Source organism: Miniopterus schreibersii (assembly GCF_964146895.1).
Source record: "Miniopterus schreibersii genome assembly, chromosome: 2".
Lineage (NCBI taxonomy): Eukaryota > Metazoa > Chordata > Mammalia > Chiroptera > Miniopteridae > Miniopterus > Miniopterus schreibersii.
This window is the reverse complement of record NC_138102.1, coordinates 75,348,095-75,372,518: the sequence shown is the minus strand read 5'-3', so window position 1 is coordinate 75,372,518 and position 24,424 is coordinate 75,348,095. Positions and strand designations below refer to the sequence as shown.

Genomic DNA, 24,424 nt, shown 5'->3' with positions numbered 1-24,424 from the left:
TTATGCATCTCTTTTTTCATGTTTTCACTAAGGTCCTCAATCTTATCATCTAGTGTCTTCTTAAATTCCTTGAACATCTTCATAATCAACATTCTGAATTCTGTTTCTGATAACTTGTTTAACTCCATCTCATCAAAGTCTTTTTCTGGCAATTTGTCCTTTTCTTTAATTTGGGAGTTGTTTCTTTGTCTCCCCATTTTGGTAGGTCTTAGTGTTCGTATCTATATATTAGGTATATTTGCTGTCTCCCAGTCTTGTGGGGAGGGATTTTGTATTGTGAGATCTGTGAAGCCCAGAGGTGTGTTTTCCTTATACTTCTGAACTCTTTCCTCTAGGCATGTCCCTTTTGTGGGATCTCTGGGTTCTCCTATTGTGGTTGGGTGTAGAGTGTTGTTGACTAGTCCTTGGGGAGACTCTCCTCTCAGGTTGGCTAACTTTGTGTCTCAAACCCAACTTCATCGTGTAAGGTGTTGTACAGGTGCTGGCAAGGCAGGACAATACCCAACTAAACTTCCAGAAAACAAGGGGTATCTTACAAAATACCTTGACAGTCACAATGAAAATAACCCAAGTGAAAATAGAACTGGGAGAGTGAAGGGAGAACACAAGTTCTATAGAAAAAAAATAGCTTAAAAAAAGGAAAGAAAAGTAAAGCTTAGAGAGAGAAGTATATGTTATTAATAGTTACTAAAATTTAGAAAATAATAATAATAAACTAAAATGTAAAAAATAGAGAAGCTACTGGGAGATAACAGAGGTAAAGAAAAGATTCTCAAAGAAGGGCCAGCAAACAAGGTAGAGAATAGAAATAGCCTAATAGTTGAAAATGAAAAACTAAAAATACATTAAAGAGAATAAGAGAAACTAACAATTGAACAAAAATACAAGCAAGACAGAAGGGAGAAAAACGAAAGAAGGAAAAGAAGAAAAAAAAAAAGTAAAAAAAAAAAGTTACGTCAATGGATCGATCAAGAGGAGAGTGAGATAGATAGATAGAGCCAGGGCAGGGAGGGAGTGCAATAAGAGATCTGGGAGAAACTATAGAGAAAAGCAGTAAAATTGTTGGTTATAATGATAAAGTCCCAGCGATTAAGCAGGAATATCAAGAAAGTCTTGATACTGGAAGCGAAGATAAAAAAAAATGAAGCAAAGAAACAAAACAGAGAAACAAAACAAAAAAATAAGCTAAGCAAAACAAAATTCTTAAAAAAAAGAAAATAAGAAAAAAAATTAAAAATTAAAAAAATTATTATAAAATTTAAAAAGGGGAAAAAAAAAAAAGATCCTCTCCCCCATCTCCTCTTTTCAGCTATTTTGCAACTTTGTAGTTGCCTGCTCTTACTCCAGAGACTTCTACAGAGTCTTTAGGGTGCAGGATGGCTAGTGTAGCTCAGGGTATCACTCCCTTTACTTAGAGGTTTCACTGTCAGGCACTCACTGTGAGGGAGTTAGTCTCTGCTCCACATCCAGCTCCTCTGTTCCTACCCTGTCCTCTGATTCTAGTTCCCCATGCACTGGCCTGCTGCAGTTTCAGATTGATTTCAGCCTGTTGCCTTTTCTGTATGGGCAGTTTCAGCAGCTGGGCTCAGTGGGTTCGATTAAAGAACATTCCAGAGAGCTCTCTGCCTGCCCAGCCCCCAGCAGGGGTTTTCAGCGTTTCCTCCAGTTCCCAAACAGTCCTTGAGAGTCTTATTCTTGTAATGTCCTCCTGTGAGCTGTTCTCCCTTCTCCCTCAGGACTGTGCCCTGCGGGGGATATCTGGGTCGTCAGTGAGCTGGACCAGACCCTTTCCTGTTGGGGGTGGTGCTCCCAGGCTGCAGGAGAGGCAGGTGGGCTCCGCCCTTCCCTTCCCAGGGCTGGTTGGCTGATTGCATCAGGCCCGCTCCTCAAATAGTCTACTGTGCAGACAACAAATCCCAGCTTCAGCTGGTCTGTCTGCCTAGTGCACACTGGGAAGATGGGAGCCAGTTCCTCGATCAGAACTCAAAAATGCACAAAACAACACACTGGCAGAGAGTCAGCTCCGCAAGGTTCCGCTGCCCACGCGCCAAGGTACCCAGCGGGAGGGGAACCAAAGTCAGCTCCACGCAGCTCCCCGCACCACTGATCTCAGTAAAGCTGGGGCAGCTCCTCGTGCCACTATAGTGCCCCTGAAGGCTGGTCATAAATCCCAGACTTGCCCCACCGGGAGCTCATGGCAGGGGGGCTCTCCTCCCCTCCCTTGCACCACGCAGATTCAATGCTTTCTGGGATTCAACGCTATGCCTTACAGGGAGGCAGAAGGTCCCCATGTGTGGCTGCTCAGTCCTAACCTCTGGTCCCTTACTACTCGGGTGCCATACACTTTGGGACAGCCTTTCCTTATGGTCGGCACCCTGAGCATTAGACCCTGGTAGTGTCCGCCATTAGAAGTTTTGTTTTTCTAGGAAGGCGCTGTCCCCTCTTCGTGGACTCGCCGCTCTCCTGGGTCCCTCTGCCTTCCGCTCAGGGCGCTCCTTCCCCTCTCCTGAGCTCCGGGTGTGAGATCCTTGCTTTTGGATGCGGGTATGCACTCCCGAGGGGAGGGAGCCCTGCAGTCTCCAAGCCTTGGGGATTGGAGCCCAGCACAGGCTTCAGGGGGGACTCCCCCTTTCTACGACCCCCCTCTCTTACCAGGCTCTATGATGTTTTTTCAGTGCTCCCTACTCGCACTATGTCCACTCAGGTATGTTTCTCTGTTTTTTTTCAAGCTGGCTACGTAGTATTTTAGGAGTAAATTGAGTCCATGGCTGGGAGCGGGGGTGCTCTCCTGCTTCTCACAGTGCTGCCATCTTCCCTCCATTTATTATTGTTTTTTGTTGTTAATCCTCATCCAAGGATATTTTTTTCCCATTGATTTTTTTTTTTAAGAGAGAGTGGAAGGGAGAGGGGGGAGGAGAGAGAGAGAGACAGCAACACTGATGTAAGAGAGACACACTGGTTGCCTCCCACATGAGCCCAATGCGGACCGGGGATTGAACCTGCAACCCAAGTACGTGCCCTTGACCAAGAATCAAACCCGAGACCCTTCGGTGCACAGGGCCAATGGTCTAATCACTGAGCCATACCAACGAGGGCGGGAGTTATTGTTTAATAGATGCAGTTTTAGTTTTGCAAGATGAAAAGATGGCAGTAATAATAGTAAAACAGTGTGAATGTACTTAATGCCACCAAACTGTACATTTAAAATGGTTATGGTAAATTTTTTGTGATATGTATTTTACCACAATTAAAAATAATAAAAAGCTAAGATTCTGAGGGGGAGGGAAAAAAGAGCCAGACCAGGACTAAGTGAGTGTGGAGAACTCTACCATTTCAAGTAGCCATTAACTGAGCATCCAGTAACTTCAGAGTGAGGCTGGAGACCTCAAAACTATCTGCTAAGTCTCCAGCTGCTGAGAAATGGCCAACCACGTAGACACTGAATTTTACCTCAACAGGGTACACTGATGGTGATGATTAAAATAAAAATCAACAAGTTGTTAAAAGGAAAAAAAAAATCCAAATTAGTTTATGTAAATAAAAATTAAAACAAAGACAATAAAATATAAATCAAATGGGGATATCACAGCATAGGCTGACCACCTAACTACATATGCCACATAATTTCTAATTAGGCAAAGCTCTGTTTTCTTTTCTTTGTTGAATATGGACATAACTGAGAGGGGCTACAGAGAAAGGAGCTTTTGTGTTTACTGACATTTTATATTGTGTATGTGTCTTCTCCACCATAATATACAGTACATAACAAATTTATTTTATTTACCATTTTCTCCCTAGTGCCTGGTGTAGTACACTCAGCATATGCTCAAAAATTTTTTTGTTGAGTGAATGATATGAAAAAGAAAGTATTCTATTAGTTTTACTAGAATGCTACATTTCTTCCCTCCCTTATAAGAACACCAAGCTAGCAGGTTTCTGTGACTTCTTTAATTCTCACAAATTTTGCTTCCCCTCTACTCTATGGCCTTACCTGGAACCCAAAACTATTCCTACTTCAAGCTATTCAACAATATAGGTATTTCTGACCATTCGTTCAACAAATATTTATTTTATGTATCTATAAACACACACACACACGCAGGCATGTGACTACATACTTTCTCTCCAGCTCTAACCATAAATCTTCATCCTCACTTAAGCCTCTAAGTCCCCCTACCTTCCAGTTTCTTATGCTACCTATCTTTTTTGGCTGTTTCCTCAATAGAGACGGAGAAATCTAAGCTCAGACTGGTTTGGAGAATCTTCGCAAAATTTACTAACCTCACTGCCTCATGCTGACATAAAGGCAAGTGCAGCTCAAAATTGTAACCGGAAACTTTCCTTGAATTGACATAGGCCCTTCCCCTGCGTTATGAGATGTACCCCTTGCTGTTAGGTACCCTTTCAACAACCCACAGTCTATAAAAAACAGGGGAGGCATTACAAGAAAGGCAGGAAAGAACTTTTGATGTTGCTTTTCAGGAGTCCCATTCAGGTTGTCTATATTCATCACTAAAATACCAAGTGTTGAAATAACAAGTTATGCTTTTAGTGCCTATAAGTTAGTAGTATTTGCCAGTAAATTAAGTTCCTTTGACTCCTGTCACCTTTTGCTTTCTGTGTCATTAACAACTTTGTGTTTGAGTTTTACAGTTTTTTGTTTCCCCACTTGATATCTTAGTTCATTCAGTTGGCACACCTTTCTGCCTCTATGCAGTATGTCAAACTCTCACAAACTTTCCGTTCTAATTTGTTACAATACAATAATAAAGTTCATTAAGGTTACCTCTAAAATTGTGTTTGCAATTAGAAAACGAGCTAAAGGAAAATATACTAAATATTTACAGAAAATATCTCTGGGTTATAATATTCGATGTAATTTTTTCTCTCTATCCTTTTATATATTTCCCAAGTTTTTCTACATAATAATGATTAGAAAATTAGTTTAAAATATACAACTATATTTGTTATTTATCACTAAATACATTTTTAGTTTCCTTATTTGCGAAATTAATATTCCTTTATATTTAAGCTGCTGGTGAACAATTTCATTTTGTTTTATGCATATCATTTTAATTAGCTTAGGTCTCCCTATTATATTGAACAGTAGTGTCATGGTGAACAGATTTAAAAAAAAAATACTGTTTTTTTAAAATGGCAATGCATTTTTTCTGATTCGATAATAAAAATTATGTGTATTACTAAAAAACTAAGTCTCACTATTCCCATTACTGTTGAGTAGAACTCTACAGTAGCAGAGTAGTAAGGTGCAAATATTATTTATAAACAATACTGCAGAGTTCTTGAATAAGAATGCAAAGGGTGTATAATATAACTGGCAATTTTAATAGTAGGTTTGGGCTGTACAAATTGCAAATGAGAAAAATAAAACCATTTACTCCCAAAGTTACCCAATGTATGATGCCTTGACTGTCTAAAGTTATTCTCAAAAATGAAGTTAAAATATATGCATGAGTTAATAATGAGTTCATATCTGAACTCATATCTGAGTTCATATCTCAAGTTAACAGGGACATGCCATAAGTACAAACATCACAAAATTGAAGATTGATATATCCTAGGTAAATCATGATTTCTTCATATTTCTTCTATAAGTGCTGTTATGAAATTTTGATCTTAATCTTAAGTTAAGAACGATTTATCTTTTGGATTTTTCATTTTTCTGCCCTAATATACTCTTAGGTGTATGCATGCCACATTATTTCTACAGTGATAGGGCTAAAAAGTCTCAACACTGGATTGTTATTTTTGCAGTCCTTGCTTGCCTAACCAAACTTTTTAGGATACATAAATTTGCTGAATCCCATTATTATGTACTAAATCACATGATGATACAGCAAAAACATTATTTGACCCTCCTTGGGTCAATTACAGTAACACATAAGACATGAGATGCAGGTGATGAAACCTGTTGCCATGAGGAAAGATCAGTGCCAAAGTCTGAAAGGAGACTACAGATGATAGCTATTTATAGGTTTAGTATGTGTACTACATGGCTCCTGCTGAGCCACATACAACCTATATTTTATTATAGCCACCTGTGTCTTAATATTTGGTTCAACTCCTAGCTTCTAAGTTTGCTATATAATTATGTTTGCTTACATGTCAAGTTCTGGACAATTATCAAGGGCTTAGCTGTGCCAGAATTAATAAATATTTTTTAACATCAGAAATTGTGTTTTCAAAGTGATGTCAAAATGCTAGAATCCATTCTTACATAGTGGGTACTCAAATTATTTCAATAATTATAAGACTAGATTTTCGTCTTTGGATTACCCTGTGCGGTGGAAAAATGATACATTTCCTAGAGATAACATTAAGATTGATAATAGTAGCCAACTAACCTCACATTTCTTTCAGTAAGATTATTATTAAAGCTCATTCACTTATTTGACAAATATTTATAAAACACCTACTATATTCTAGTTACCACAGAACAGAAATAATTAAAAGGTACCCCCTATCCTCAAGGAACTTAAAATCCCATAAGAGAAAAATATATATACATGTACAATCATAATAATAGGTGGTATGTGATACATAACCAAGAAGTGCTACAAATAACTTGACCTAGGTCTTCAAGGATGGGTAGAATTTCAAAAGGCAGAAATAAGGGAATGAATAACATGTCCCAGATAACAGCATTAACAAAACCATGCAGAAAGGAAAACATCAAGTGAGCATTTGAGTAATCATGTTTGGCTGCAAAAAGGGGTACGTGATTAGACCTATCAACAGAAGGGTACTAAGGCCAACTAGGACAGAACTGTATAAGGCCTTATATGTCAAGAAATCTAGACTTCCTTGAGTGAACAAGCCAACTAAATACTCTTTATGATTACAAAGGTGAAAAGATCAAAGTAATATAGGAAGATTATTTTAGTGGCTCTTGGCCTAAAGTATAGAACCTCACCTTGGATGACTATTTGATTGATTTAGAAATATTTATTGACTCTCTACTATATAACAAGCACTGTACTCAGCACTGAGGAAATAAAGATGAGTAAGAGTGCTTATTATCTGGTCCTATTACCTCTCTGACTTTATTATTTACCATTTTCTGCCTTGAGAACTCAGTCTAGCCACAGTGGCCTCCTTGCAGTCCCTGCCTGTTTTTATCTTAGGCCATTTGAACTGGCTATTTTTGTTCCTAGAATCCCCTTCCCCCAAATAAATGCATGGCGAGCTTACATCTATCCCTCAAGATTTGGTTCAAATGTCACCTTTCCAATGAAACCTAGTCTGACCACCCTATTTTTATTATGCTTGTTGCATTTTTCTCCTTACAAGAATGTAAACTACAGAGGGACAGAAGTCTTTGCCTCTTTTATTCATGGATATATCTCAAGCACCTAGAAGAGTGCCTGGCATATATGAGCACTCAATACATTTTTGTTGAAAACTGTTGAATAAGAGAACCGTAAGAATTCATAATCTTGCCAGGAAAGAGAATTTATTAACTAAACAGTATGGATTCATTCACTGAAAGAGGGATCTACACAATGTGCCATGAGAACCCAAAAGGAGAGAGGAACCTGGAAAGGTTCAAGGAAAGCTACTTCTAGGAGGTCATAAATGAGAAGGGCAAGAGTTTGCCATAAAAATAAAAAGTACTGTTAGCTGAGAGAACAGCAGGATACCCTATCATTGCACTGAAATAATTTGTCTTAACCATCTTTCTGTCACTAGCATCCAATACAGGGCTTGGCATACGGCACCATTCAATACAGGTTTGTTGAAATGAACTATACCAGAGAGGGAAAAAAGCCAGGAATGGTCTTATATAAGTGGAGAAAGATCTGAGAAGAAGCTATCAGAGAAGTAGAAAGAATCAGGATAGCATTATGTCAAGGAAATCTGGGATAACTCATCTCAGTGGTGTCGAATGTTTAGAGGTCAAAGAGGATCAGGCTGGAAAAAATGCTTTTGGGGTTGGTACATTTCAAGCAGATTTAGCTGGGTAATAACAGGCAAAATGCACACTACAATAAATTAAAGTCAGTGTGTTACACAAAAGTTGAGAGTTTAGAGGTCAAAGAGGATCAGGCTGGAAAAAATGCTTTTGGGGTTGGTACATTTCAAGCAGATTTAGTTGGGTAATAATAGGCAAAATGCACACTACAATAAATTAAAGTCAGTGTGTTACACAAAAGTAGAGATAGTGAACAGAATATTTTTCTAAAAAGCTTACAAAGTACTTTTAAATATGCTATTATCTCATCTTAGAGCAAAGACAATGAGACTCAAGGGAATTGGTATGTCCAAGGCCATGCAGCCAGCCAGGTTTTAAAATAAGATATGGATCTAGCTTTTCTGACTCTAATTCTCATACTGCTTCCCATTCTCCCCACCAGCATGATCTTCTTTTGCTGTTATTCATATAGCGGTGGGCTTCATAAAGTGGGCAATGAATCTACCACAATATCCCACCAGTATTCTGGCACAATCAGGGAGGAAGAGAGGGCCTGAAGAAAATTTCAAGTGTAAATTCACTGCTAGGAAAAGAAATTGGATACTTCCAAAAGGATTTGAGGCAATGAGTACAGCCTACACAGAATCTCAGTAGCAGAAGATACTAAATACCTGCAGATCTTACAGTTTAATTCCGTTTGCCTGTGCAAATAAGTTAGCTATACCTTATTCTTTAAGGTAGAGATCCCCAACTGGTGTGCAGGAAAGGCTTCCAGTTGTGGTAATATTGATCCCCTTAGCCCTTAGAGTTGCAGGTCTACAGGTCTCAATTCTCTTTGATTTACCACAATGTGATATATAGTTATTATGGGTATCTGTGAGCCATTGTATGATTATGGTTGAAAGCATATCTTGGGTTACTTCTAAGCAAATAATTAATTTAAAAAATGTTGTGTAGGCACCTTTAAACCTTAAGATAGTAATTACATTATTCACATATCCAGGGAATAAAACTCTAGAATTAACACTCTGTTATAATTTAATATCTAAAGAAAAACCAAATGATGAGTGCTGCCAGTTTTTCTCCTTTCCAAGTACACTAAATGTACTAAAATACTTGAAACAGATTTACCAAAGATATATTGTACCAGGTAAGCTTCAGCACTTAAATTGTATTTTTTATCAAAATTAAAGTAACATTATGATCATTATTATATAGGTATTAAAAGAAAAATAACATAAAAACATACCTGTGGGGCATATCCAGGAGGCACGTAAATAGGAGGCACGGAACCATTTGGAGACATCATTGGAACCTGAGCAGGACCTGAATGGGCCATAGAAATGATATATTAATCCAGGATTACTTAGCAAGCTAAAGCTGAAAACAATTTGAGTTACACTTGGATACTTCATCTAAACTAAACACTCAAACTAATAGGGACTATATAGCTATGAAAAGAGACTCAGATGATACAAATATTATAAAATATGAAAGTTTATCTTATAAAGTACACTGATTGATTACCCTTTACCTGAAGTTGTGTTTCTCAAACTTGCCCAGGGATATAATAGTTATAACAGTTACCTGGGAAGCTTTTAAAAATACAGACTTCCAGGGTCTCCTAGAGATTATTATTTCGTATGCTTACAGTAAATGGGGGTCTTAAACCAGTATATTTACTTTACAAATATCCCAGGTGATTCTTATTATTGTGAAAATTTAGAAACAGTGACCTAGAGGAAAAATAAAACCAAACTTTGCATATAAAACAAAGGAAAGATACAAAAGGCAAAATTTTGAAAAGCAATAGGAAAAATCAAGAAAAAGTCCAGAGGAAAAAACAATAAAAGGAAGAACAGAGAACAGTCAGGAATTTGGAAATTGCTCTGTTAGGGTTAAATAAACCTCTTGTGTAAGGTATAAGTCATGTCTGTGGGGGTGTGAGAACAAAGAAAAACATCATACATGTATTTTTAGTCGAAGAAATAAAATTTTTGTTTCTTACAGAAAAAAAATTCTAAAAAAAAAATAATTCAGCTTGTCTTAGTCTACATTTCCTTTCATTTTTATAGTGTTATCTTTTCCAAACAACTTTTATAAATATTATGTTTTGTTTACCTTCTCTCTTAACCTTTCTGAGATAAAACAGGTACTTTTGAAAGGTGTGTTTTCTTCTTTCTAGGAACTAAAATGTTACTTGCTTTATTTAACTTAAAAAGAAAATCTCACCTTCAGATCCCCTTTTCCTGGTAACTTTAGACTGTACTGTCCTGTCATCCACTGGTTTTAAAAACTTGAAATGAAACTTTCTCAAAGAGCCTTACTCATTTCTAAGGAAATAGTGGTACCCAAGAGTCTGATGAAGAATGTAATGGGCAAAGAGTTCCTTTTATATGTAGAATTTCAACCTGGAGTACATACAATTGGATCTTAGTTATAAAAGAAATAAAAGAGGAAAAGCTTAATTATAGGGCAGAAAAGAAACAAATTTCACTGGCAACATTACACATAACTCAGAAAATAAATAAATAAATAAGAGTATGGAGGTTGCCAACAAATCCAGATATAGCCACTTTCCTCTTTCTAGGGAAGGAGAAGGGGTAAGGACCAAACAGCAAAGTGGTGGCAGGGGCAGGGAAAGGGAGATGAGAGGTAGGGAAAGAAATGGAAAACAGAATGTAGGAAAAAAGGGGATCCAGGAAGGGAAATACTAAATTGTGGTAAGGAAAAAGGGGAGAGGGGGGAAAGGATAAAGGCAAGAAGGGAGAGAGGAAGGGGCAAAGGAGGAGAAGCAACAGGAGAATAGGGAGGGTAAGGGAGAGGACAGGAAGAGTGCAGAGGGGCTGAGAGGGAGAGAGGGGAGGGGAAAGAAAAGGGATAGAAGAAAGGGAGAAGGAGGAGGGAAGGAAGACAGTAGAGAAAACATTCAAGTGGTTAAGAGGAAGTAAGGAGTATATGTGTGTGTGTGGGGGGGAGGCCACCAAATTATGCTATGTAATATATAATTATAATGTGTTGTTTTTTTTTTTAATATGTCTTTATTGATTTCAGAGAGAGGAAGGGAGAGGGAGAGAGATAGAAACATCAATGATGAGAGAGTCATTCATCAGCTGCCTCCTGCACACTCCTTACTGAGCCCGAAACCCGGGCATTAGAATTGAGATCTCCTGGACCATAGGTTGATGCTCAACTGCTGAGCCACGGGGGGCAAAAATAACTTTTCAATAAAATACTCTTCCCATTCAAAAGGAGTCCACTAAATACATGAAGTTGTTCAGAACATTACCTTACAATAGCTAATTATATATAGCTAATACTAACTTACTGTGTGCCAGGCCTTTTATATATTTTTTCTCTTCGTACTTTTTCTATTAGGGAAATATTACTACTACTTTCCTGATGTGGAAATGGAGGCAGAGAGGTAAAGCTTACCTAAGTGGTAGAACTAGGATTCAAAACCAGGCAGTTTCATTTCTAAGGATATAACTCTATAACATATTCAGGAAACATTAAAATACTATGCATTATTGGCAACTGATACAATTTGAGAATTAAGCATGCTTTGATGCTTCTAAGGGAAGTTAAGGACTCATTATCTTTATATTGTTGAAAAACAGGAAAGGAAGGACAAAATTTTCCTAAATTTAAGACAACATTACCTATTAATTTACTAAATAAAATTTGTGAGGTGCTTTATACTTCTAGGCAAGAAAGGCTTCATCCAAAACTCACTGTTTCTATATGCTGGACTCAAGAGAAAATGAGAACAGTTTTAAACTAATGCTGGTTTACTTCTGAATCCTAAGAGTTGGCTTAGACAGATATTATTAATCATATGTGAAATTTAGCTGGAAACCAGAAAGAATTCCTTGAAAATCCTGTTTGTAATCTTAATAAAGGACTTTTTAACATTTATTGAGTTTCTACTATATATGTCAGGGACTGTGGTTCCTTTCACATGTTGTCGAATTTAATCCTTATATCAAGTTATCAGTATAGGTTTTTCTTTTTTCTTTTTAGCCATCAGAGTAAAAAGTTATTGCTGATTAAATTTAAACTTGTAAAACTACATAACTGCTTTGGGTTACCTTTCTTTTACTAAAAATACGAATATGTAAGTACTATGTGGTTATAATTCAAACAATATTATACTTTAAAAACTGTGAAAGTTTATAAGTTAGTAGTATGAAATTCTACTTTAGCCCTTAATTATATTTAAGTGTGATACAGAATAAAACAAACCCAACCCAAAATAAACCAGTAGTAAATACATTATTAGTTGCAGTCCAGGAATAACGATTAACTCATTTCCCTAGGAAGTAATCATTTCACTCTAGCAAGTAAATTTTCTTATACTGAGGCAGAAATAGTACAAAATTAGATTTTTTAAAAAGGTAATTCAGGGATACTATATTTATACCTAAAATACTGGTGTGAAGTAACATTGGACACTGAACTTTACATAAAACTACCATTGTATAAACATAGTAAATACAAGTATTGATGTTCTGAACTACAATATTTACATTTCTATTGCTATTCCTGACTTACCAAAATCCTAAAACCTTACATGCTCGATGCAAATGTTTGATTACCTCCTTGGGACAATAATACTTTTTCATTCAGGAAGTACTAAAAAACTAACTACAAATCCTAATTAAAAACAGTGAAGGGGATTTTATTCCAATTAAGAAGCTAAATGTGTTATAGATTATACCATTAAATGCATGTCTGCACAAGAGTAGCTATATCTGAATAACCGTAGATACACCTAGCAGCTTCTGAATAATCTACATTATTTGAGCAAAATCTGCCCCAAGTCACAGAGCTATTGATTATTTTTAAGGGCGTATTTCCTATTCTAAAATCCTGCAGAATAAAAAACATTTCCATTCACCGATTGTCTTAAGAAATTTGAGAGCCCCCTCACCTCAATTCCTTAAAAGTGCCATCAATGACTTATTAAAGGTGATATATCATCTAGTATAAGTTAAATTCTATTTTCTTTATTAGCATATGCTCACATTTAAGTTCTTTTAAACGAACCTACAAATATTTGAATTTAAATTCTTAAAATGAAACAGGCCGCTGATGTGCTACACATTCTCTTTATAAACAAGCTTTCACAATGGCTTCCAAATAATCTGATGCCAATGTTCAGATTTCAGTTGTAAAAAAGAAAAACCTAGTAAGATAAAAATTCTGGAAAGGAATATTCTGTGTAATATAAAGTCAGCCCAACTCTAGAGTCTTATATTTTATAACTACGTGGCAACAATTTAAAATATTTTTATAGCGATAGATTTGGCAGCTATTGAAACACACAGACACACAGACACAGACACAGCGTGACTTTAGCTTAATACAATGCTTTCTGTGTTTTAAAATAAAAACAGAACGTTCAAAAACAGTCAGCAAATCTTACCACTCATTTTGTTTTTACAGTAGCAGCAGGGAACAAGAAAATCCAGAAAGGAAACAGCGTAGTACACGTTAACAGTTTTAATTGGAGAAAGGTCCGCTTTTTTTTTTTTTTTCCAAAGCTGAGAGGAAAAGAGCCTTTGACCGAGTCACGTGAATGTATCACGTGACCTGCAGTTAACCGCGGAAAAGGAAGGGGAGAAAAGCAAACGTTCCTGTTGGCAATGTTTAGGATACAGTAAATGATTAAATGATTTCTCCTGGTGCTGCCTTGAATTTGACCATCTTTGAGACTCCCTTATGAACCAACTCAAACGCTCATTAAAATACACGTACAGAAATATATATTTGATATAAAACGATTCTCTTTGTTTACACACTCCTCCCATAAAATCCCAGGCAAAATCATCTGATTTAAATTTTATTATCCAGCCTGCGCTTTTTGTTTAGAACGTTTAAGATACATTTAACATTAATTTAGAAGATTCTCTCTGAAATATCTTTATGTAACTTGATCCACTGTCCATACTCAACCCTTAAAAATGCCCACAAAAAATTGACTAAGAATATAAGCTTGATCAATATGTTCCTTAAACATGGGATTTGTGTTTCAGGCTGGTATCTGCCTCTGAAGCTAATAATAAAGGCTACTACTTTTATTGCTGTTCTTTTCTTTTCTTTTTCTCTGTCTTTTTAAATTTAATATTTAACCTGGACATTAATACTGATACTTGGTGGATGGCATTTTTACTCATATCCGTGAAATCAGAAAAGATAGGTCATGGGTTTAGGTGCAGTGCACTCTACCCAAGCACAGTTGGAGACTAGGAAGGAGACCAAATATTTTAAGAAAGGGAAAGAAGACTAAACACTTTTGGAGACCTTTTCATTACTTCATGGTGCTATGTAAGTTAAGGAAATTTATTAATAGCTAACACAAATATACAGGTAATGATAATGATTGTGATTTGTAACAAGTTGCAGAGTGGAAAGAAAATGGATTTTGGTATCAGAAGATAATAACAGCTTCAATATTTATTAGCAAGGCAATTTACTATTCTTGGAATCTTCATTCTTCTGTAAAAAGATCCCTTAAAATAATCACCCTCATAGCACTGTTTTGAGAATCAAATTAGATAACTTTAAAGTACCAAGTAATGGCTGGCACTGCTCAATAAATGATACTTAATATAAGTAAAAGTATGATCACTATTTTTTTTTTTCCAAAAATAAAAGTACAGAGTATATGCCAAGCACCATTAGGAGTGTTTTACATGTTAAACACTTAATCCTTACAATAACTAAAGTAGATATCAGTAAGATAAAGAAACTAAAGCAGAATGTAGTTAAGTAATGTGCCAAGGGCACACAATGAAGAAGAGCCAGTATTATAACAGTAAGACTCTATTAAAAAGTAAACCATGTTCAAAGGGCCAGTCTCCAAAATAAGCAAACAAGAAATGGCAAGGGATAACCTCACTTCAATAAATACATGCTAGACACTCCAGAGGAGGTAAGACACTAAAAGACCATCCTCACATACCGGGAAGGATAATTGTTAACTTCTGAGTTCTAACTAAAAAGGCAAGGCTGGCCTGAAGAGCAAGACTTAATGGCAGATGAGTGGATAAAAAAACTGTGGTACATTTACACCATGGAATACTATGCAGCTGTAAAAACGGATCTCTTACTCCTTTGGGACAGCATGGATGGCACTGGAGAGTATTATGCTAAGTGAAATAAACCAGTCAGAGAAAGATAAGTACCACATGATCTCACTCTTAGTGGAATATAATAAACAAAATAAACTGATGAACAAAATAGATCTGGACACATAGAAGCATGGAACAGACTGAGGAATCTCAGAGGGAAGGTGGGGGTGGGGGAGTGGGTAGGAGAGATTAATCAAAGAACTTACATGCTTATATGCATAATCTATGGACACAGACATTGGTATGGGGAAAGCCTGGGGAGGGGTGGATGGAGGGGATCAATGGGGAAAAAAAGGGAGATATCTGTAATACTTTCAACAATAAAGATAAATAACAATAATAATAATAATAATAAATACATTAAAAAAAAGACAATAGCAGAGTCTCCTGGTAAATGTTGGACTCAGCCTCTCAGTAATTCCAACCATGTCTCTGATCTTTAGTCCCTAAACAAAAAGTAAGCCCCTGCAAGCCCACTTTCTCATTTTGGCTGTGTTCTCACACAGCTGTGTTTCCTTTTCTTCTTCTCTCTCTTCTTCTCTTCTCTTCTCTTCTCTTCTCTTCTCTTCTCTTCTCTTCTCTTCTCTTCTCTTCTCTTCTCTTCTCTTCTCTTCTCTTCTCTTCTCTTCTCTTCTCTTCTTCTCTTTTTTTTCTTTTCTTCTTTTCTTTTTTCTTTTCTTTTCTTTTCTTTTCTTTTTTCTCCCTTCCCTTCCCTTCCCTTCCCTTCCCTTCCCTTCCCTTCCCTTCCCTTCCCTTCCCTTCCCTTCCCTTCCCTTCCCTTCCCTTCCCTTCCCTTCCCTTCCCTCCCCTTCCCTCCCCTCCCCTCCCCTCCCCTCCCCTCCCCTCCCCTCCCCTCCCCTCCCCTCCCCTCCCCTTTTCTCTTTTCCTTTTCTTTTCTCTTTTCCTTTTCTTTTCTCTCTTCTCTCTCTCTCTCTCTCTCCTCTCTCTCTTTTATTGTTGACAGTATTATAGATGTCCCCCATTCCTCCCCTTTGCCTCCCTCCAGCCACTGGTTACCTTCCAACTGTTTCCACTGTACTCATTAGAACAATTTCCCCTGTTATAAATTCCCTTATGTTCTCCACCTTTTCACAGAACACCTGTTCATGTACTTCCCTTAAATGAAACCTGGCTCTCTCCTAGGACAGTTTTCCCAGGAGCCCCTAGGAGCAGAGGCCTCCCATTATCTTCTGAGGCAGTCTCCAGATACCCCAAGGCTGCTTCCCCATTACCACTGTTGTTCCCATTTCATGCTAAAGTTTCTTTTTCCCTGAGGTTATACTATATGAGTATGTTACCTTCTGCCCCATCTAACTGCTGTCATGCTCAGCTCTGAGAACTTTGGCACCATTTCACAGTTCTTTTTCTCTCTATCCCAACTTTTGCCCATGAGCACGAGGACGTTAATGTCCAAAAAACTTAGCTTCAAAATTTCTCAAGCTCTTCTCTTCCATTCTGTTTTCAGTAACCCATGTTCAAAGACACATCCTGAAACGTTCACTTAGAATTCCACTCTCATGCTAGAAGTCTTAAAGTTTCATGTTTCAGTCTCTGGCTACCAATATCTACCTTTCATCTCTCCAGCTGTATTCTACAACATTTGTTTTTCCTTATAATGATCTCCCCTTTCTTCTAACCCAACACTGCCTTCATAGACTGATTTTCTTTCCCATCCTCTCCCCTGAAAATCCCCAAATTTAATCAAACAGATAATTACCTTCCCTTCTCTTAGACCTAAACTGTAGAAATCAAACAGCACTCAGACTAGCATGTTTATAAATTTAGTTATCTAGAACTTTAACTTAGCTGTCAGCATTGCTCAGGAAACCTTTCAGGAATCCATCACTGGTTAATAACCTATCCTGTTTTCTAGAGAAATTATAAGAGATCCTCACACTCCTTAAGAACCTTCCCCAAACTGACCTCAACCACATATCTCAGCAAGAAATTGAACTCTTTCAATGTTATTTTCAGAAGCATCATTGTCCCTTCACTAGGTCAAAGCTCTCTCCCCATCTACACTTGTTATTACCTCCACTTTCTCCACCACTTGGTCTTTGCCTTATTGGTCATTTCTGTCCCATTCAGTATTTTCACCTGTCTTCAGTAACCTTCTAATAAGACTTAGTCCTATATCCTTACTATCATCGCAAATACCACAAAGTTCTAATGCCAAGGATTAATGACATGATCAGTATTTTCAAGGATATTTCAGTTATAATAGGGAAAGTATAATAGACGTATATTTCCTAAAGACTTTGTTAATTCAAGAAAGTGCACGAGTCAAAAATTTTTCAATAAAAATAAAGTGAGAGGATGCACTAAGAGTATTACAATGATAGGAATGCATTACAGTGATGAGCATATTTTACATTTCCTTTTTAAAAATTTTCAATTACAGTTTACATTCAATATTATTTTGTATTAGTTTCAGGTGTACAGCATAGCTGTTATACAATCACATACTTTACAAAGTGCTCCCTCTGATATTTCAAATACCTACCTGACACCATATATAGTTATTACATTATCTACTATATTCCCTATGCTGTACTTTACATTCCCATGACTGTTTTGTAACTACCAGTTTGTTGTTCTTAATACCTTTACCTTTTACACCTAGTTCCCTAACTCTCCTTCCCCTTGGCTACCATCAGTCAGTTTTCTGTATCTATGAGTTTGTTTCAATGTTGTTTGTTTATTGTATTTTAGATTCCACCTAAGTAAAATCATATGGTATTGTCTTTTTCTGACTTACTTCACTTAGCATACTACCCTCTAGGTACATCCATGCTGCAACAAATGGTAAGATTTCATTCTTTTTTATGGCTGAGTAATATTCCACAGTACTACAGCTTTTCCATCCACTTGTCTAATGATGGGCACATGGGTAGCTTCTGCATGTTGGCCATTGTAAATAACACTGCAGTAAGCATAGAGGTGCATATTTCTTTCAAATTAGTATTTTGGGTTTCTTCAGATATATACCCAGAAGTGGAATCATAGGGTCATAAGGCAGTTGCAATTTTAATTTTTTGAGAAACCTCCATACTGTTTTCCATAGTGGTTGCACCAATCTGCAGTCTCATCAACAGTGCACGAGGGTTCTCTTTTCTCCACATCTTTGCCCCACTTGTTTGATGACTTATTGATGATAGTCATTCTTACAGTTGTGAGGTGATAACTCATTGTGTTTTTAATTTGTATTTCTCTGATGAATAGTGATGTTGAGTATCTTTTGAAATGTCTATTGGCCATCTGTTTGCTCTCTTTAGAGAAGTGTCTATTCAGGTCCTCTGCTCAGTTTTGATTGAATTGTTTCTATTTTCTGGTGTTAAGTTGTACTATGACTGTATTACTGACAACCTCTCCCTTTATGGCTATCAAGATTTGCTTTATATATTTAGGTGCTTCTATGTTGTATGGATAAATGTTTACAAGGCTTATATCCTTTTCCTGGATTAATCCCTTCATTATTATGTAATGTTCTTTTACTCTTATCATACTTTGTTTTAAAGTCTATTTTGTCTGGTATAAGTATTGGTACCCCAGCCTTTTTTCATCTCTATTTGCATAAAATGTCTTTTTCCATTCCTTTATTTTCAGTCTTTGTGTCTTTTGTTTTGATATGGGTGTCTTGTAGAAAGCATACATACATATGGGTCTTGTCTTCATGTCCATTCAGCTACCCTAGGTCTTTTGATTGGAGCATTTAATCCATTTACATTTACAGTGATTATTGATAGGTTCATATTTATCACTATTTTATTCCTTATAATTATGTTCCTCCTCTTCTTTCGTCTTAAAGAAGTCCCTTTAACATTTCTTTTAGTACTGGTTTGGTGATAATGAGTTCCTTTAGCTTTTTCTTGTCTGGAAAATTCTTTTCTTCTTCTTCAATTTTAAATGATAGCCTTGCTGGGTAAAGTAGTCTTGGCTGTAGGTCCTTGCTTTTTATTACTTTGGTGGTTTTGTTTTTTTTAAAATCCTCTCCTGAGGGCATTTTTTCCATTGCTTTTCAGAGAGAGTATGGCGGGGAGAAACATCAATGTGAGAGAGACACATCGATTGGTTGCCTCCCGCATGCACCTCCATCCAGGGCTGGGGATGGAACCTGCAACCGAGGTACATGCCCTTGGCAGAAATCAAACTCGGGACCCTTCAGTCCATGGGTTGATGCTCTAACCACTGAGCAAAACACAGGCTAGGGCTATCACTTTGAATATTTCATGCCTATCCCTTAGGGTCTGAAATGTTTCTATTCAGAAATTAGCTGACAGTCTTATGGGAACTCCCTTGTAGGTAACTGTCTCTTGCTGCTTTTAGGATTCTGTCTTTAACTTTTGCCATTTTAATTATGATGTGTCTTGTTGTGGGCTTCTTTGGGATCATCTTGTTTGTGAATCTCTGCACTTTCTGGACCTGTGTGTCTTTTTCCTTCACCAGGTTAGGAAGTTTTCAGTCACTATTTATTCAAATATGTTCTCAATCCCTTGCTCTCTTTTCTCCTTCTGGCACCACCATGATGTGGATGTTGTTATGCTTGATGTTGTCCCAGAGGTCCCTTTAACTATCATTTTAAACAAAATAATAATTCTTCTTGCTGTTCTGGGTGTTTTCTGCTACCTTGTCTTCCAAACCACTGATTCGATCCTCTGCGTCATCTACCCAGCTGCTGAATCCTTCTAGTGTATTCTTCATTTCAGATATTTCAGTCTTCATTTGTTTTTTAAATGGTTTCTATGTCCTTTTTTATGCTTACTATCTCTTTGTTTAAATTCTTACTAAGTTCCTTCGTTCTTTCCCTAAATTCTTTCAACATCCTTAAACCAGTGTTTTGAACTCTGCACCTGAACAAGGTAACTCTGTACATTGTTTTGAACTCTTGCCTTTATTTTATTTAGTTCCTTTTCTTCAGATTGCTCTTGTTCTTTCATCTGAGGCATGCTTTTTTGTATGCCCATTTTGGCTGCCTCTCTGTATTTGTTTCTGTGTATTAAGTAGATCTGCTATGTCTCCTAGTTTTGGTATGGTGGCCTTATGTAGTACATGTCTTGTGGGTTTCAGTGGCACAGTCTCGTGATAACTGGGGTCAGGTGCTTCAGGAACATCCATTGTGTGGGTTATGTGAGCCTTCTGTTATAGCTGAATCTTGACTGCTGCTGGCCTGTCAGTGGGTGGGGTTGACCCTCAGCCTGGCTGACTATGAGAATTGACCCTGACATCAGTACACAAGTTGCACTGACCCAATGAAGTGAAATTTGCCCCAGTATGGTCTGGTGCCTGCTGAGATCTCCCTTTGGGTGTGCTGCTTGCAGAGCTAGTTGGGTCGTGTTCTGATGTACTCTGAAGGCCACCACAGGACAGTGTTGATTCTGGGGCATCCTGGGAGAATCTCTGGCACAGGCCAATGTCCGGTGCTGCCTGTGACCAGCCCTGGGCTATCCTTTAGGAGTTAAAAAGCGATCCACAGTTTATGGCTACCTCTGCTAAACCTGAGTGCACATGTGAGAGGTGAAGTTGTGTACCAAGGCCAGCTGCCACCAGCACCAAGCCCAAGCCCAAGGGCAAGTCAGTAAAAGTCCCAAGGCACCCCAAAAACCGCCTCTGCCTGCCAGCTGCTCCACCAACTCCTGAGTCTGCCTCCAAGCATGTCTGCACATTGGGCCTAGGCTGGCGACAGCCAGCAAACTCCTCTGCAGGGCACAAGACTGGCAGGGTGGGGACACAGGGAATTGGGAGGGTGGGGCTAGTGGATCTCCTGTGAGGCGAGGTGTCACTGGTCACTTGCAGGGGGGAGAAAAATGGCCCCTGTCCCAGAACTACACAACTCAGTTTCTCCATGTACCCATCCCCTGAGAATGCCTGAACCTCTTCAAGAGCTCTCCCCTAAGAAAGTCTGCACTGTGGACCCATGCTGGCTGCATAGTTTTCATTTTGCCTTTCTTACCTGATAAAATGACAATTTTCACAAACTTAAAGTGAACCTGATTTTTATTTTCACAACACTATCAAATATTTTGCATAGAGCTCTCTTAAATTAATACCATACCAACTGTTTGCACTTCTTGGTAACATTTTAACACATTCCTGAACTAGATTTTCAGGTAGGCTTGTTAACACAATCACTAGCATTATACTTGGGTGACATTGTTTAGAAACACTTACTGGGCACCAGGCACTGGTCTAAGGGCTTTACAGATATTAACTTATTTAATCCAAGTATCTCTATGAAGTAGAATAACTATTATTTCCATTTTATAGGTGACAAAACTAAGAATCAAAGATATTAAGTAACTTGCAAAGTCTCGCAACTAGTAAGCTGTAAATAGAACTAGGTGGTCTAACTCTGAAATCCATGTTCTTCATTATTATATTATGCTATTTCTCAGCCCAAATATCTGCTCAGTACATATAATGATAATAAAGCAAAGTGTATGTAAATGTATCTAACTGAGCTGTTGCAAAGGTAGATTCTACAGGTTTCTTAAGTATCTTACGGAAAATAGTCAGTGAATTACTTAATAGCCAAACTTGTTCTAAAAGATAATTTAAGGAGATTTAAGAGATATAACACCAAAAACAAAAGCTAAGCCCCCTCCCCAAGTAAGAAACCCAAACAAAATAGGTGACAAATTGAAGAAAAGGGAAATTTAATACAGGGAAAATTACAAAAGAAAAATAATACAAGTAAGGAGTGAGGCTGGTCTTATGTCCTTTCTGTAGCTGGGACATAAAACCTCTCTGGTTTGTATGAGCTGAAATGTGATTAAAATTAAGACTCCAAGGGCTAGTCCTTATCTTCTGCAGATCAAGTACTGTATGTCTCAAACTGCCAAAGAGTATGGCCCCAGTGACTTGGCATGTCAACATCACTAATCATCAGAGAAATGCAAATTAAAACCACAATAAGATATCACCTCACACCTGTCAGAATGGCTATCATCAATAAGTTAACAAATAGCAAGTGTTGGCAGGGATATGGAGAAAAGGGAACTCTCATGCATGGTTGGTGGGAATGCAGATTGGTGTACCCACTATGGAAAAGAGTATGGAGGTTGTTCAAAAAATTAAAAATGCAACTGTGAGGATTATCCTAATATTACTGTAGACAGTTGGAGTGCCGGAGAGTCTCTCCCACATTGGCCAAGACGGCAGCAGGGGGAGATTCTTACACTGAATGTGCCAAAAGCTAGAAATATGAATGGATAGGGCCCGAATACACCAAAAGTTAGCAAGATAACTGGATAGAAAAAAAAAGCCCTCCCCTCCCCATCCCTATAAGAATGGTGGGCTTGAGCGGAAAGAGAGACTGGTCTTTGAGACTGAGAGCCTGCCATTTTCTCAGGTCATGTGGCTCCTGAATAAAACGTCTTTCCTTCTGCATGAGCATCTGCCTCACGCATTTGACTTTTGTTGTGGCAGGTAACTGAACCTCCGTTTTTTGTTCAGTTACAGTAAGACCAGGTATAGTTTGGATTGAGTGGGAAGTGAGGGTGGCTGGATGAGGTAAGGAGTACATACAAAGAGACAACTATGTTTTAATATAGTATTTTCCAAGTATATGTATTTATGTGTCAATAAAATTTTAAAACAAATTATAGAGACTTATTAAAGTAACCAGCGTTTTAAAAAATTAGGCCAATTAATGACATAAAAACGACAGAAGGGAGAATTAAGGACAGATATATTACACCACACCATTTCACAAAGAAAGGATATTTTTAATCTCAAAACAGTAGGAGGGGGTTAGCTTCATTAAGTGACTAATTACTTTTACTATATTGAGGGGCAAGAAAAGGAGTTCTATTAAAAATATTTTAAAGATAAAATGTTTTATTAAAAACACATACAGTGCATTAAAGATAATTTTATCAACTTCTTTATGTCGAATATCTGAACATTAAAGAGTAGTATAAGCAGAACAATTACTATTAATACATCCATGTATTTTAATAAATTTGTTAGCTATATTGTCTGGAATTCCATATTACTGGTATTTAACTGAAAATAATTTTTTTCAATACAGCATATTAAAAAAATTTTTTTTCATAAAACTGCCTGCAACTGTTTTATGGTTAATTATTTTGAGAATGAGGATACCTTCAATTGACTGCTTTCTGTAATATTTTAATTTAGGACTATAATATTTACATTAAAAATACTATGATTTTGAGGTGCTATCTGGTGAGCTGGGAGCAAATTCTAAGTGAAGGATAGTCTATTTTTTTTAATCTTATTGAAATGTGTAAATATTCAGTCCAAATATTTTCACTGATACTATAATACCTTCAAATATTTTTACAAACAAAACTCATTGAATTTTATGATTCTTTTGAATGTTTCATCAACTTTGTATTTTTTAAAAAAATATATCTTTATTGATTTCAGACAGAGGAAAGGAGAGGGAGAGAGAGAAATAGAAACATCAATGATGAGGGAGTCACTGATCGGCTGCCTAGCCCACAATCCGGGCATGTGCCCTGACCAGGAGTCGAACCCCGATCGCCTGGATCCTAGGTCGACCCTCAACCGCTGAGCTACGCCTGGCCGGGCCAACTTTGTATATTTTAGCTCACTGTTGCTGAAAGGGTTTATTGAAAAATAAAAAAGCACTACCAATAATAAATAGTTATAAATTTATATAATAAATGACAAAACCATTCAGACTATTTCTTTTATATATTCTGTTGCAGGAATATTTAGATTTTATTTACTGCACATATTTCACATTCACCTAACCTATAATGCTTCCAACTGATCCCTCCAATTGGTGGCCTGATGATACCAAGTGGCGAGTGTGGGCAGCAGCATCGCATATATATGACTTCTGCCACTACTACCTCCAGGAAACTAGGAGTTAGTGTTCTTAGCCCTCTATAGCTAAGTACTTTGCTCTCCTTGACTTGCTTCTGGCAAGGGTCAGGAAGAAAGAAATGGTTTATTCTGGTTGCCTTTAAAATTTAATCACAGGTTATAGTAAAAACAAAGGATGAATAACTTGCTTACTTAGAATTCTGAGATCATAGCAGAATCTGGAAATATAATATGATGGTAGACCAGATGCATCACAGCTTATTTTAATGTAACTACTAATTATACTATGTTTAAAAATGAACAGTCTGGGACAAATGTTAAACTGGTTATAAACCAATATAACAGGATAAACTGATACTGTTCTAGACAAACTGAGATATAAGGATACCCTATTAATAGGAAATGCTTATTTGTTAAGGGTACAAAATACCTGGCAACATTTATTCACATGAGGCAGGCAATTAGCACCAGCCTTAAGTCTAGGAATTTAACAAATTGGTGATTATAATTTGAGAATAGAATGAGGCAGGAAATTACA

At 37.3% G+C, this 24,424-nt stretch overlaps 1 protein-coding gene across 4 annotated transcripts in view; it reads right to left on the bottom strand.

Annotated features, from left to right (window-relative positions):
• Nucleotides 1-24,424, bottom strand: part of FNDC3A (fibronectin type III domain containing 3A) — a 189,325-nt gene that overhangs the window by 65,981 nt on the left and 98,920 nt on the right. For 3 of the 4 annotated variants that reach the window (XM_081127301.1, XM_081127303.1, XM_081127302.1), the window contains one exon: nt 9,183-9,259. In XM_081127301.1, coding sequence (XP_080983427.1) covers nt 9,183-9,259 — 77 coding nt within the window. Of the gene's footprint in view, nt 1-9,182; nt 9,260-13,361; nt 13,447-24,424 lie in introns of those variants that run through there. The other variant, XM_081127304.1, reaches the window with a different exon arrangement.